This window comes from Symphodus melops (assembly GCF_947650265.1).
Source record: "Symphodus melops genome assembly, chromosome: 12".
In the NCBI taxonomy this organism is placed as follows: Eukaryota; Metazoa; Chordata; class Actinopteri; order Labriformes; family Labridae; genus Symphodus; species Symphodus melops.
In genome coordinates, this window is record NC_136702.1 from 21,985,897 (window position 1) to 21,999,729 (window position 13,833).

Consider the following 13,833-nt stretch of genomic DNA (forward strand, 5'->3'; position numbering starts at 1 on the left):
TGTGTTAGATGTCTGTCAGCAGTTGTACTAAACTTCTTTTGAAACACGATGTTGAGCCAACCTTTAATCCTAAACGGAAAAATTGTGAACCTATTTACTGTCTTGCCTCTGTATTTATTTTAAGTATACAGTATGTCACAGAGTATCCTTACTCGAGTGTCTGGAGTTATTGTTGTTTTTTTTTAGGAATTATATAATAGTCTGGAATATTGTGTTTTTATAATATTTGCTGTATATTTTGGTAAGATTATCAAATTTAACAGAAGTTCTTAAACATATAATATGCAACATTCAGAGTAAAAGTCCTGCAGGTGTCACTGATTCGGTTAGTTCTTGGAAGTAGTTTAGAATATTCTGAAGTCTAATCAGACAAACGTAGGCGGGTGTTTTTTAACGCAAACAGCATTTTAGGTCTCACCCTTTGGGAAACTCCTTCCATTATTCACCATTATGCCTCCACAAACAGCGTCCCTCAGCGGACACAGAAATGGGTTATTGTGAAAAAAAAAAAACATCTATGAAACATGTTTAAAGACTGATTTACACTTCTAACTTCAATCTACACTGAAGTTACACCATAGTTGCAGTTGTTAAACGCTAGTTGGCAGTGGGATCAATTGCTAGTTGTATCGCCAGTTTCTGGATCTGCCACATGTGCTGTTTGCTTGTGAACAGGAAAAGTGACTGACACTGACACAAAATAACAATTGTTGGAGTTGAAGCTGATGATAAATATTGAGCTCCCATTGAATATGCAATACTGCCATTTTTGGGAAAAAGAAAAGCGGAGACATCGAAGGAGATGAAATGTAAGGCTGCTGAGTTGAGGAAGAGGACGGGGGAATCTTCAGAGTACACGATATAGACTGATGATGAGGCCCAGTAAACCAATCACATGGCTAGAAGTATACAATGTTCTTTTTAGGCACATGTCAAGCTACATTATGTAAATAGTTTTTGCATAGGTACAGGTGTATGTGGACTTACAGTGTAGATTTGAAAGCAAAAGTATAAATCAGGCTGAATCCTTTGAGTTCATCAGTTAGCTAAAGGAAGCTCCATCACATTAGTGTTAACACAGAACCGAGAACAACAAATCCATAGTATAGGGAGTTTGACTTCTTTTGAACAGTCACTACTCAACAATATCTTTGGATAGGATATGTTTTATATCTGTGATGATAATGTTTCAAATGTTGCAGGAATGCTAACAACAAGCATTCAGACATGACCTCTGTACAGAATCAGTGACCTCCATGCAGAGTGAATCCTTTCAGTAAGCAACACGCTCTCTGTGTTGTACCAGTTTATATTCCTTGATATAATGAAAATAGCCCATTGGAAATTACGAAGATATTATAGCTGGACTTCTTTTGAAACATGTACGCCACCAATTATTTACAAGCTAAATGAAATGTGAAAGTGTGACTAGCTTAGAAAAGGGATGAGATTTGGTAATGAAACATCAGATTGACATTTGACGTGGCTTTGATCAGTCATTCTTTGGGTCAAGAAGTTGTCCTCAGCCATCTGAAACCATTGTATTACCGTGGCTGGCTGACCCTCAGTGGTTAGAAGACTCAGGGGTCAACGTCCTTTGTTTTCTGAGAATACAAGTCTGCTAAACTGTTCAACACATCCACGTGCTCCTGTTATGACAAGAACTGGTGTGTCTGGGTCTGTGTAGTCCTGAGCCCAATGCACAGCCAGTGAACGTATCCTTAGCAAAACATCCTTCTAGTGTTTACACAAGGGAAAAAGTGGAATTGTGGGTATTATTTAAGATAATAAGAGGTATGGTGCTGCCACTATGTCCTGTCTGGGCCCTGGATGTAAAACAAGCAAGATGAAGAGAAAAATACTTCTTTTTTTTTACCATTCGAAAAGTTCTGCAGTGTCAATGGTCTGAGTTTCCCTCAGTTCGTCACCTTATACCACCATGGTAGCAGTGCGGACCACCCAGCCAATTCCAACACTGAGCTCTGTTGTTTTCTAACCTCTTTTAATTAAACGTCACTGGTTTGAGTGAAGTCGTCTGGTGATCCTGGAGTTCTCGCCCATGACATTTAGTGTTAGCTTTGCCCATTACACAGCTCTAAATCACATATGTAAAACTACGTCATTCATTATGGAGAAGGCTGCTCACTCTGATATTTTGTTGAAAAAAAGTGTGTGCGACGTTTTACACATAAATACAGCAGAAATCCAGACTGTCCATAATGAGTGTGACACCTGAGTTGCGCTGCCTGTAATGTTGTCTGAGCCGTATCTCCATCGTGTTTCATGGACGGGACAACAGGCCAGCTCCTCTTCTCGCCTATAGAAGCTGTTTAAGTGAGGGAATATAGAACTGTGCACACTGCTTATTTGTAATTGTTTTTAGAGCATAGTCATTCCGTGTAAATGTACATGCAATGTGAAGCAACAAGCAAACTAAAGTTACAGTGCGTTCCAATTTGATGTGATAACACAAGAAGTGTGTCGATGTGGGAGAGCAGAGGCTTCAGTATGGCAGAGGCGGAGCCAGACAGCATACATAGACTTTTGGCTTGTTTCAAGCTGGCGCTCCAGGGTGACGTCTATTGGATGGACAAGTCGCACATTGTTCTTTTATGCGAGCAGAGTTACAGTGGAAGGTATCTTTTGAATAATAAAGAGACACCAAATGATAAGTGATGATTATGACGCATGATTTTTTTTTCAAATGTTACATTGAGTTGATTCCTTATGTTGTAAATTGAAACAAATTTTTAGAGCGTAGCCGTTTTTTTATGAAGTGATACAACCATTAAACATAGGTGTTGTTTGAGTGGCGGGTATCATTTTCAGGAACACCTGAACCATATGGCACTCAATGAAAGCCATCATTTCATTTAAATAAAGAAAAAATATATTACAAAGATGCTATGTTTTAAGTTGTTTTGCAAGTTTCATTTCTAGAGGGAAGAAAACCACTTCACAAAAACTCAGTGGAGCCAAAGTCCTCAATTGTGCTATTAGTCTTGAGAAAATAGTGCACTCCTTCTTGGTTTGGTGCTCATCAATGCTCTCTTGTGTACTTGATCTCTTTTCAATATGCAGGTAGAGTCAGTATTTGCAGATTTGGGTGTTGATTTCCACTCGGTTTGGCCGGGCTCATATACGTAGGTAGTCATTAGTTTCAAACTGCACACAGAGCTTAATGGAGCTTTGTTTTGTTTGGATGATACACAGCAGGTCTCCATTCAGTCTGCCCATTAATCCATTGGTGTTTAATAGCCTGATGATTGAAAACAAAATGAAATTCAGTGTTTTTGCATTTGTGACGCAGACCTACTATGAGGTCTGGTGGATATTTGTTAAGCAGCTCCATCACTTTTGTAAAACAACAAAACAAAAAAACATTTAAACCAACTGTAAAACATTATTTTTTTGTCTGAAATAAATATTTATTATGTGTGAAATACAAACAGAATCACTCTTTCTTTTGGTCAAAAAATGGTGGTACAATACAGATCCTTCAAGAATCACATGGATTTCTGTGTGCAGTAAATCATTAATAGTGCCAGTGAGAGGTGCAGAGTGTTTAAAATATGAGAAGAAAATGATACATAGCCAATGTATGATTTAGCAGGTGCTTTAAAAGAAACAAAAGCATGTCCTGTATAGTGCACGTTTTGGCATCAAGCGACTCAAAATTGAATGTTAAAACTCAAAACATATTGATTCTTTGAAACACAAGTAGCATGGTCGTGAGACGTTTGCAACATTTTTAAGACTTCAAGGTTTGTATGTTAGCTATGATGGATAACTAAAATGGCTTTCTATACAGTTACTGCCAACAACTAAATCCAAGCAAGTAACAGCTCACTACAGAACTACAAAGCCTTTTTTTATCTTTTGAAATGTTTCCATGGCAAAGACTCTCGATGAGTGATATCGTTGAGTGTTTAAATGATTTTGATCATCTTTTTCTTTTTTTTTTAAAACACCAACAGATGAAAAAGACAGTCAGCACAGAGAGGTGGAAAACAACAATTGCCTTAAAATTAAACTACATCACATCTGTATTATTATCTAATAAGCCTGTCCATTAACCTTCCTTGAATCAATGTGGTTCAAGTGGTTGGCAGTAGCTCTGTCTGTAGGGACTTGGGTTAGGAACTAGACCAAGTCTGGAATTTGGTATGGTGGCTGAAGAGGTGCCAGTTCACTTCTTAAGCGCTGGCAATGTGCCATTGAGCAAGTCACATCCCACCTTCCCACCACCACTAGCCAAGGAGCGCACACTGTGGGCCCCCTCACTCATCTCGCCAATAATGCATATCCATATGATCCTGTTTGTGCATGTGTGTATTTCAGCCTATAGCAATCCAACAACAGAGGGAAAAAACGGAATTTCCTGTTGTGGGATTAATAAAGTTGATCTTCTTCTCCTTAATACTAAACACAGAATGACATGTCTCAATTAAAAGTCAAGAAGACAATACAAGACTGGTTGTTGGCAGCTTATTTGGTTAGCCAAACAGTTAGCTTTTTCAGAAAGCAACTATGTATTTCTCACTTTGTTTATTTGGTACACAAGCCTCACTGACAGAATGACCACTTTGAAAAAATATTACTGAGGCCTCCCGGCACCTCAGCAGCTTACAGCCCCAGAGTGCTGGCCATCTCTGTGTTCCAGGTGGTGAGTTTAACGCAGACAATTGGCATGAGGAGCGTGGTAATGATGACAGGTGCTATTAACATAATGAGAGTGAAAAGCGGGGGGTCTTGAACCTGTCCACATTGCCAAAAGTATTTGTAATGAACCTCCAAGAAGGCCTTGTCTACCAGAAATCCTTGACCTCTGCACCAGGAGGCGTTGGCCCCTTCATCCACGCACAGCTTCAGTGTGTTGTAGATACTGTAGAGGAAGAGAGAGAGAGAGAGAGAGAGAGAGAGAGAGAGAGAGAGAGAAAGAGAACAGAAGTTAAGATGACATAAAATACTCCCAGCAGGCCCTACAAAGTCACTACACATTTGAAGGTTTTGGTTCTGAAGGCTTAAGGAGCAGAACGGGCTTGGTGAATTGACTAGCAAAACTTTACTCCCCATGAAACAACAAGTTAGTTCATTATTAGAGACTGGACATGCTACAATACTCAGGAAGGTCAGTAAATACTCCACAGATAATGAAACATTGTTTTGAAATGGCTGTCAGGGTTTGCCAAAATATATTCCATAGTAAACAGCTTGGCATTACTCATAAATGTTCTTTGGAAGGAATATGCAAAGGAAACATTACTCAAACAGGTAGCTCAGAAAAAAAAAATAAAAAATCTGTCCAAAGGAGTGACTGCAGCTGCTCGCAGGGATGTTAAACTGCTCGACACATTTTTTAAAATATAAATTGTACTGCAGAAACATACGTTTTTTGCAAGTGGAGACAAATCTTTGTTTGCAAGTTACTTTTATACAAAAGAATTGTGTGAATAAATTACACCAACCCATCCCAATAATAGCAGCCTAAAGCAAACAGCAGGCAAAATCTCATTGGACAAAATACAAGAAATGCATGTCCATCATCTTCAAATGGTTTCACGCATATACACAGTAACTAACCCTATTCATTATTTAACTGCATGTGTTCTATTTGCATGGGTTTGTTATAGTTCCAGTAATGGGTAAGCAGCAGTGTTGATTGAAGTGTGCAGTGAATGCTTTCTGAAAAGTTATAGAATCAATTTGTTTTCAACCAGTGACCGAAAGTATGATATGAAATTGGTTATTAATGTATATACATGATATGAAATCAAAGAAAAAATATGAGCACTGGTGTGGTCCTTCAAAATGAACACTTTTAATGCAGGCGTTTAATGCGTTTGGATAAAATACTAAATAAGCCAAAAACATCCAGCCTCGGCGTCTCCAAGCTTTTTTATTAATGGAGAAATCACCCACTGATGTTGTGAAGACGACTTAAATTTCACTGTAATGTTTTGACGTGTCACGTCAGCTGAGTGGAGAAGCGACCAAAGCCTCTCTAAAGCAGCATAAATCACCTGAGAGGTTTTCACTACAAGGTTTTTAGAGCGGAAAACATCCACCAAGAGTCAACGGAGCCCGACAGCCAAAAGTCGAATCAACATGCTGGGCTCCTCGTGATGATGGACAAGACACACTTACACACCATTTGATCCGTGAAGAAAGTCCGCCCAAAACCATATTAACTGTAAAATATGGATTATTACAGCCATAATTAATAACTACTGCTGTCTACTGTAGGTAAAGCACAGCAAGAGCAAAAGTCTCCACAAACAACTCCTGTCTGGAAATTTAAGCCCAGGAGCGAATGTGAAGCTCTTTTTCATCACGAGTTGAGTAATTAGCACTAAATGAAGCCAGGAAACATGAAAGTAAGTGACTTTCCCATGACGATAGGTCATATATCTTCAATGAAAAGCCAGAGAAGCGTGTGTAATGTGCAACTCAATCCAGCCTCATTCATGTGATTTATGTCACTGAGCTCAACAACAATGAGCTCTGGGAATATTTGTTGGCGTATCACAAACAATTTATCATTTAAATGAAGATGTCCTTTATCAAAATGAATAATTAGCACAACCAGTTTTGGAAATTTGACTGTAGGCCTAGGTCACGTCGACCAGCAGGACAGGCTGTCTTGTCCTCTGTTCAATCTTAACCTGTTAATCAAAGCTGCACCATGGACACTCTTAGATTGTCATTATAAGTGTCTCAAAACAAATCAGAAAGTTTCCCTACAGATGTACTGCCGTTTGTTTTAGTGCGATACCTTTTTAGCATTTGACAGGACTACAAACCAAATAGGTCTTTATCAGCACACAGTGTACGGCAGGTGAAGAGAGTTTATATCTAGTTGCCTATAATATGTGGCAGCTATTATAACCCACAAGCTGCAGCAAGCTGGAGCAATTTCCAAACGTTTGTATCTATGAGTCCTTTAGATACTAAAGTTTGTAAGAGCAGTGAAACAGTTTGTTTTTTTTAATTCTGGAGGTTTAAAAAACCAAGACTACTGTGATACTTAGATTTCTTAACATTACAATGAAAAGTGTACGTCTGATCAATTAAGCAGCTGACTCATTTATCACAAGTTACTTGTTCCAAATACTTCAGGTTCTGGTTCAAATATGTTGAACTTCTTAGTCAAAATGATCATCATCAATAAAAGTTAAACTAGTATATTATTGACAACTAATGGCAGGTTACCCTTTAGCAGCGGGCCAGGGGCATCCATTCTTGAAGTCTCCAGTCTCCATGCTTCTGTTGAAGACCGACACACAGTGGACCACTTCACTATCAAACATGTGTTTGTCACATGGTGGAACAACTAGTTTAGCAGCTATTCCTGAGGAAGAGAGACAATGAGAGTAACAGTCTGGATCATTATTATATACATTGTGGTCACTCAATTTCAATCCTTTCCATAAAATGTCCTTTTATCTGGGTTTCAGGTCTAGTTTAAGAATGCAAAAATTAACTCCAGATTCTATTCATAACATTCGACAACCTCTTTTACAGGGACTCCTGGCCAAGATAGCAGCACAAAAAGTGCCATATAAATAACAAACAAAAACCACAATCAATCAGTCAAGAAAAACATGTGCATTCACTGGTCAAACTGATCCTGGTTTTAAAACCTTCCAGACTCATACAGTGCTTGAGTTTAAGGTGACCCTGCAGCTCAGACTGAGATAAGCGAGTTACAAACCATTTAAAGCTCATGTGGAAACTACATACATGATGTGCCCATGAGACTGAAGGCTCAGCTGGTGACATGTTTAGGAGTCAGTAATCAACACAAGGCAGTTCATGAAAAATGACCTTTTAAAGAAAAATGTACCAATGTTAAGTTCCCTCCTGCCTCCTGTTTCCTCAGATTGATTCTCTGTTTATGTTAAAAGACACATGCAGAATTTTCCACATTCTGTACTTTCTGGAGACCTCACTTTTTCTGGTGTAGACAATGGAAGGAAGAAAATGCATTTAACGTGTGTAGTGTGGAAGCAGCTGTTCCTATTTATATTAGGTGTAAGTTTCCAGTTGGGCTTTGGATGTTCACTTGTCTCACAATTTGATTCACCGTTTATCTTGTCAAAGATTCCATTCAGTATCACGATGCATCACAGTGAGTTGTATCCTGCACATGGCTTCTTTTACATCAATGTAGGACGAGTCGTCAGACAAACATGAACTGCTAAAGTGCTTTAGGAATAAATGTCAACGTCGATATCTTTACATGGTACTCCAAAATAAATAAATGATCCAGCCGGGAGCAGAAAATCTACAAGCAAAGTCCATACTCAACAGTCGATAATGTTCTGTGATTATATCGATGAAGAATCATTCAGTCTGCTACACAGAGTTAATTTCAACATTACACTTGTTTCCAGTGTAAACGAAGGGTCCATACAAACAGATACTTTCTGCTTTAGTGTCTTTAATTTTACATTGGTTAAGTGCATATTACAGCACACTAACGGTTCTCTTGACTGTAGAATTTTCTCATGACCATTTAGACTTCAAATTAAATAAATACGCCCTAATGATGTGCAATGACTGACCTTCTTAAAGCTTTGAACCCTCTTACCTGTCCAGATGAAGACAAGTGCCGGCAATGATGCAGTCAAAACCATCTGCTGTAAAAAAACAAAACAAAAAAACAACATTTACATTTATTTTAATGCCACATGAGACGGACCCAGGTCTGGATATTTTAGTGGTTGAGGAACAACAAGCACCTACATGAGCAGATTGACGTGCATACAGGATGTCTTATATCAGATAAAAGAGGATGGTGAAAAGTCAGTGTAAGTGGTCTCTGAAACAAAAGAATAAAACCTCATTTTCTGAATGCTTGTCCTCCCATCCTGTATTGTCTGTCTTGTCCAGGCACACACGGCCACTTTCATCTCTTTAAAAATCCATTTGTATTTGATTACATGCACAACTGAATCACAGAGGCATTACATGACCTCGACACAAACACAGTCTTCAGTGATGAGACGTAATTAAATCAACAATGTCACTTGCACCGATTATTCAAATCTATCATCAGCATTGACCAAACTTTACTTCTACCATGCATGCTTTTGAACATGTTGAACTCTGAACATTTTGAGAAGAGAAAGACATTTAGCTCTGTGCAAAACAGAAGTGATGACCATCTGTGTCCTGGACATTCCCTCAAATTAATGACTTTATCTCATGAGAGACTCTGAAAACAGATGTTACTGGAGGAAGCCAGAGGAGGACTCTTTATGGAAATATGCACAAATGTCATGTCTGCAGATCAAGAAAGAAATACTGTAGAGTCTGTGGATCAAGAAAGAAGTACTGTACAGTGTACTGTAACATCCATGAAATCTAAAAATGGGCCACTTATCTATTTATCAAAAAGGCAAGTATCATTGCAAAAACAGATTGTATCTATTTTATTATATTTCCCTAATAAAACAAAAGTTAAACTTCAACAACCATATGATATATTGAGATACTTTTTATCCCTACACCAAACTGACGTGCAAAGACAAAATAATCTGTAAGCACGTACCCCAGCTGTCACTCTGCTGTTTGAGGAACAGTTTCCGTGTGTATTCCTGGAGAAAGACCCGATCACAACCTGTGCTTTAGATGCTTCAAATCGTAAAGCAGCCAACCAACAGATGCACGACTGGTCACAAAAAAATCCTCTGTGTGATCTGGTCCAGTTTGTTATCGGTGCAACTCAGGGCTAATTGGATTGTGCAACAGACATGGACAGCCTGCTTCCTTTCCCAGGCTGAGGAGAGCTGTTCCCATGCTACCCAGAGATACAGACAGCCCCCCCCCCCCCCTCCTCCCCCAGAGACCTTCAAACTGAGAGGCCTCAGTGTCACAAAGTCTGTGTGGTAGAAAGTCAGTTATTTAAAACTCTACAGTTATTTTCATGTGAAAGAGTTTATTACTATCAAAGTTCAGATGGGTGAAGAGATCAGGGGGTGGACTATTTTATGCTTATCCTGCATGCACTGAGCAAAAGGTGGAAAAAAAAGGAGGTTGCCAAGCTGTGACTGCAGGGCTAAGCAGACCATCGGAGAGAAAGTCAGACATTCACGAAAGGCCCAAATGTACAGAAAAGCCTTCCTTTTCAGAAACCCCTGCCTACGTGTGGACTGGACCTTAGTTCCTCCTCCTTCAGGAACGTGACAGCTGTGCTTTACACACACACACATACAAAATGGAAACAAAGTTATGAACACATCACTTAGAAGCAATTTTATCTGAGAACTGTTGAGTCCTGTTTATGTCTAATACAAGCCTAATGATGTTTGTAGTTTACCTTTAATACAAATGACACAGATTAGCTCATAATTGTAAAAATACACGCAAGAGAAAGAATCTCTTTTTCTTCTCTTCCTCTTTCAGAAAAAATAATTTTGTCCTTTTTTTGATGGTACTAATCCTGCAGCCTCATTAGTCTCTTGTTCACTGCTGGATATCACAATCCTTCCAAATAAAGACCTCCTTTTCACTCCTCTCCTTTAAATGATACCCATGACTGAGGAAAATGAGTGAGTGTGGAAAATGTGACCACCTTTCTGTGGTATTCCATTTGTCTCGACTAAATGACTCTTTGAAAGGCGGATCTTTCACGAGCCCAGTTAAAATATCTCTCAGCACTGCACTATCAGGTCGTTCCGCTTTAGACTTAAAATTAAACGTTCCAACATTGTTCAGCTATTGCCCATTCATTTGGAGTTGCTGGGCAACGCGTACACATAATATAATCCTAATGGGTTTGTGAATGGAGGATTGGTCATAAGAAAACATTTCCATTTTCTTAAATTGGAGGCATAACGGTGTAAGCAAACAAGAGAACACAGCAGATAGACACAGCTCAGTAAACACCGTCTGACAGAAAGTCAAAGCGTGCACGTGCTGTTTGGACAGCGTCTGTCTTTAAAAGTCATGGAAAATATTTCTCAGGTAGGAACAAGAGAAGAAGAGGCGACGTATTACAGCTGGACGTTTGGAGGAGAAAGATGAGTGAAAGATGGTTTTAACGCTGAACGAATTTCAGGCAACACTTCCTTTTTCCGTGCAGCTTTAAGGTCTGCAATGTAAACATCTTTATTTTGTGGTCAGTCAACATCCCTGAGTTACGTCTGCTTTTCTGTTGAATCTCGTATCATCTGTAGAATATTTGTCATAAAGCACCAAATAGTTTGTGATCTTGAATGCCTGAACCGATTGTACTGTATTTAATTGTGAGCTGCACTGTTATGATATTTGTTTAAAGAGTTAAAGTTATAGGAGATGGTAGGGTTTCACCTGTTTTTCTGCAGTCCACGCTGACTTGTTTTTCCTTTCACATGCTAAAGCCTGCTGAGACGTGATTGGTCATTACAGCTCAGACTACAAACGTATTACAACACCACATTTTATACTCAAAATCCAGATTCCTGTGTAAAGACTCTACATGTTAAGATCAGGGACCCCCCCCCCCCATAAAACTTTGAAAATGTAACAAAACAGAGTGTCAGTGGGTCTTTTATATCGTGCCCCTCTCACAACATTCAGACTGTGTGACATGTAACAGACAGCAACCACAGGAAGATGGCTCAGTTAAAAAAGGATTTCAGAAATGCATCCTTTGAAAAGAATGCCTTACTAGCCTTTAGAGGCTTAAGGATGAAATTTCTTGCAGAGTGCCAGCAGTCCAACAGAACAAGAATCTCCCATCACCATGCAGCTGCAAACATGGGTGGGGAGGAAGTTGCACGTGCCTTGAAATGTCACTGTGTTGGAATTTTCCTCCGAAATGGAATATGGACTTGAAAGTTTAGTATCCAACTGTAAAGATATGCATAACCAATGATTATGTTTCTGATACAACCTGCAAAAGTAAGCAGCTCAACATAAACTGAACTGATCTTTAAGCTCAAAAATGCTAACCTGCAGCTCAAAATGCACAAAAAGTGCCAACACTTTTTCTCCAATCATCAATGATTTATTTAATTTGTCAGTAACTTATCTTGTACATTTGAAAATGAGAATTGAAAAAATCTATCCAGAAAGCTCTTCTATCCCCTCTGGACCTTCAGCAATCCTGTTTTTTCAGCCTTGAAACCTTATGCAGGTGGCAGAATCGGGCAAAGTGAGGATAGACAGACCTGACAGACATTACTTCATACTCAGACCAGCTCAATTTAAGCATGTTATACGGTGAGCTACACTGACATCACACTGGAGCAACTCTGCGAGGCTGGAAAACCCAAACGTGCATCCTGGGGTCAGTCAAACATGAGGAAATATCTGCCTGGTGCAATGGGAATGAGAAGCTTCCTGTTAGTACACCGTCTCCAAGAGGTGTACTTCATCATATGACTGAGTGTTAATCCATCATTACATCATGTCACGACGTCATCTGCACTCATGCTCCTCATTCATACTGACAGCTAAAGCCTATAATCCAAACCTTTCTGTTTCAATTAATGAAAGCTAACTGAATTATTGCAAATCCATTTCAACATTAATTATACTTTATTGTATTGCACATTTCTTAAGACTTTGTAATATAATTGTGTTTTTAATGATAGAAGAATGACAACAGGTCAACGTTACAGGAGGGCAGGTAAGGTCCACAAAGCATCTGAGTAGAAAAGAGTTACTGAATCCAGAAAATGAACCTTTACATGATTTGCTACTACTAATGAGAGGGAGCAAGCCAGAATAGACAAATAGTCACAGGCTCATGTCATTTTTATTTAAAGCAGCTTTAAGGAACAGTTTTGTTTAAGGGTTTTAGGATTTTGGCGCCCCCTATGGAAAACACAAGTATTCATTAAAAAAGATCATTAAACTCTTAAACTTTCACGGTTCATTATGTCAGTCTTTGATACCTAGTGAGCGGTGTTGTGAGATGTGTAGCTCAACAACCTTGTTATTTAACTGATACTGTCTCTTTAAGGACCCCATGTGCCCACTTTCCTCCAATTGGACAACTCTGTTTGAAGTCACAGCAAAATTTGAATGAGCTTACGGATGGGCTGGACCTTGACACAGCTCCAGCTTTGGTTCATCCAATCTGCAGAACCTGACAACAACTGTGCATTTTGTTTTATATATTATATATATATATATATATATATATATATATATATATATATATATATAAATAAAACTAGACAGGCGTCGGGAGCCTCATGATGTTTTCTGACCCAGGTGCAGGAGCACAGGGGAGGAACATAGACACAATAAACAAAAGGGTAATAAAACGCAGGTAAGACTTCAGTACCATGACACAGGTGAAAATAATAAGGTTGGGGCACACAGTTAAACAAGAAGGAAACACACAAAAGGACAGGATGTAAAATAAGACATGACACACACATGAACACAAAAAATTCTTTCCATACCGACTTATATCAGAAATCTGCCACAGAAAGGCAGAATGTGTGACTTTTTGATCCAGTAGATGTAGACGTAATCATGTGTGAAATATCTAACTATAAAGTTATGAAGCGGAATTAAAGAAACCAGATAATGAGTTCAAGCCAATGTCACCACTTTCCAATATTCAAAGTGTACCAGTCGACAGCCACTTATTCGAGGCTCAGCAACAGTCGGTTCTGCAAATGTCAACACAGCACATTATGTTGACTACCACTACTCGGCAAAATAATTGGGCTTCACAGACATAGAGAGTAAAATGTCCCCCAAGCCCAACCCCGGACTCCTCACCTTTCACTGAGTGCCAGCTGACATGAAACAAATGAAGGGGCCACATCACAAACACTCAGCACTCCTTTTAATATTCCCCATGTCAGATCTGCTTTGCTATGTTTT

General features: G+C 39.0%; 1 protein-coding gene across 1 annotated transcript; it reads right to left on the reverse strand.

Moving 5' to 3' along the window:
* Positions 1–1,457: 1,457 nt before the first annotated feature.
* Positions 1,458–9,774, reverse strand: LOC306833312 (receptor activity-modifying protein 1). Its single transcript, XM_079358477.1, has 4 exons — positions 9,557–9,774; positions 8,594–8,642; positions 7,213–7,351; positions 1,458–4,885 (listed from the first exon to the last, which is right to left on the reverse strand). Exons 2-4 carry the CDS (start codon positions 8,637–8,639, stop codon positions 4,627–4,629), a joined length of 444 nt encoding a protein of 147 aa, XP_079214603.1. The 5' UTR covers positions 8,640–8,642; positions 9,557–9,774; the 3' UTR covers positions 1,458–4,626.
* Positions 9,775–13,833: the final 4,059 nt, after the last annotated feature.

What these genes read in the sequence shown, in the direction of transcription:
- LOC306833312 (XM_079358477.1), bottom strand. Translation starts at nt 8,639, where the DNA reads ATGGTTTTGACTGCATCATTGCCGGCACTTGTCTTCATCTGGACAG. An exon ending in ACTTGTCTTCATCTGGACAG is followed by an intron (nt 7,352 to 8,593) that starts GTAAGAGGGTTC and finishes TCTCTTCCTCAG; the next exon opens with GAATAGCTGCTAAACTAGTT. An exon ending in CCCTGGCCCGCTGCTAAAGG is followed by an intron (nt 4,886 to 7,212) that starts GTAACCTGCCAT and finishes CTTCCTCTACAG; the next exon opens with TATCTACAACACACTGAAGC.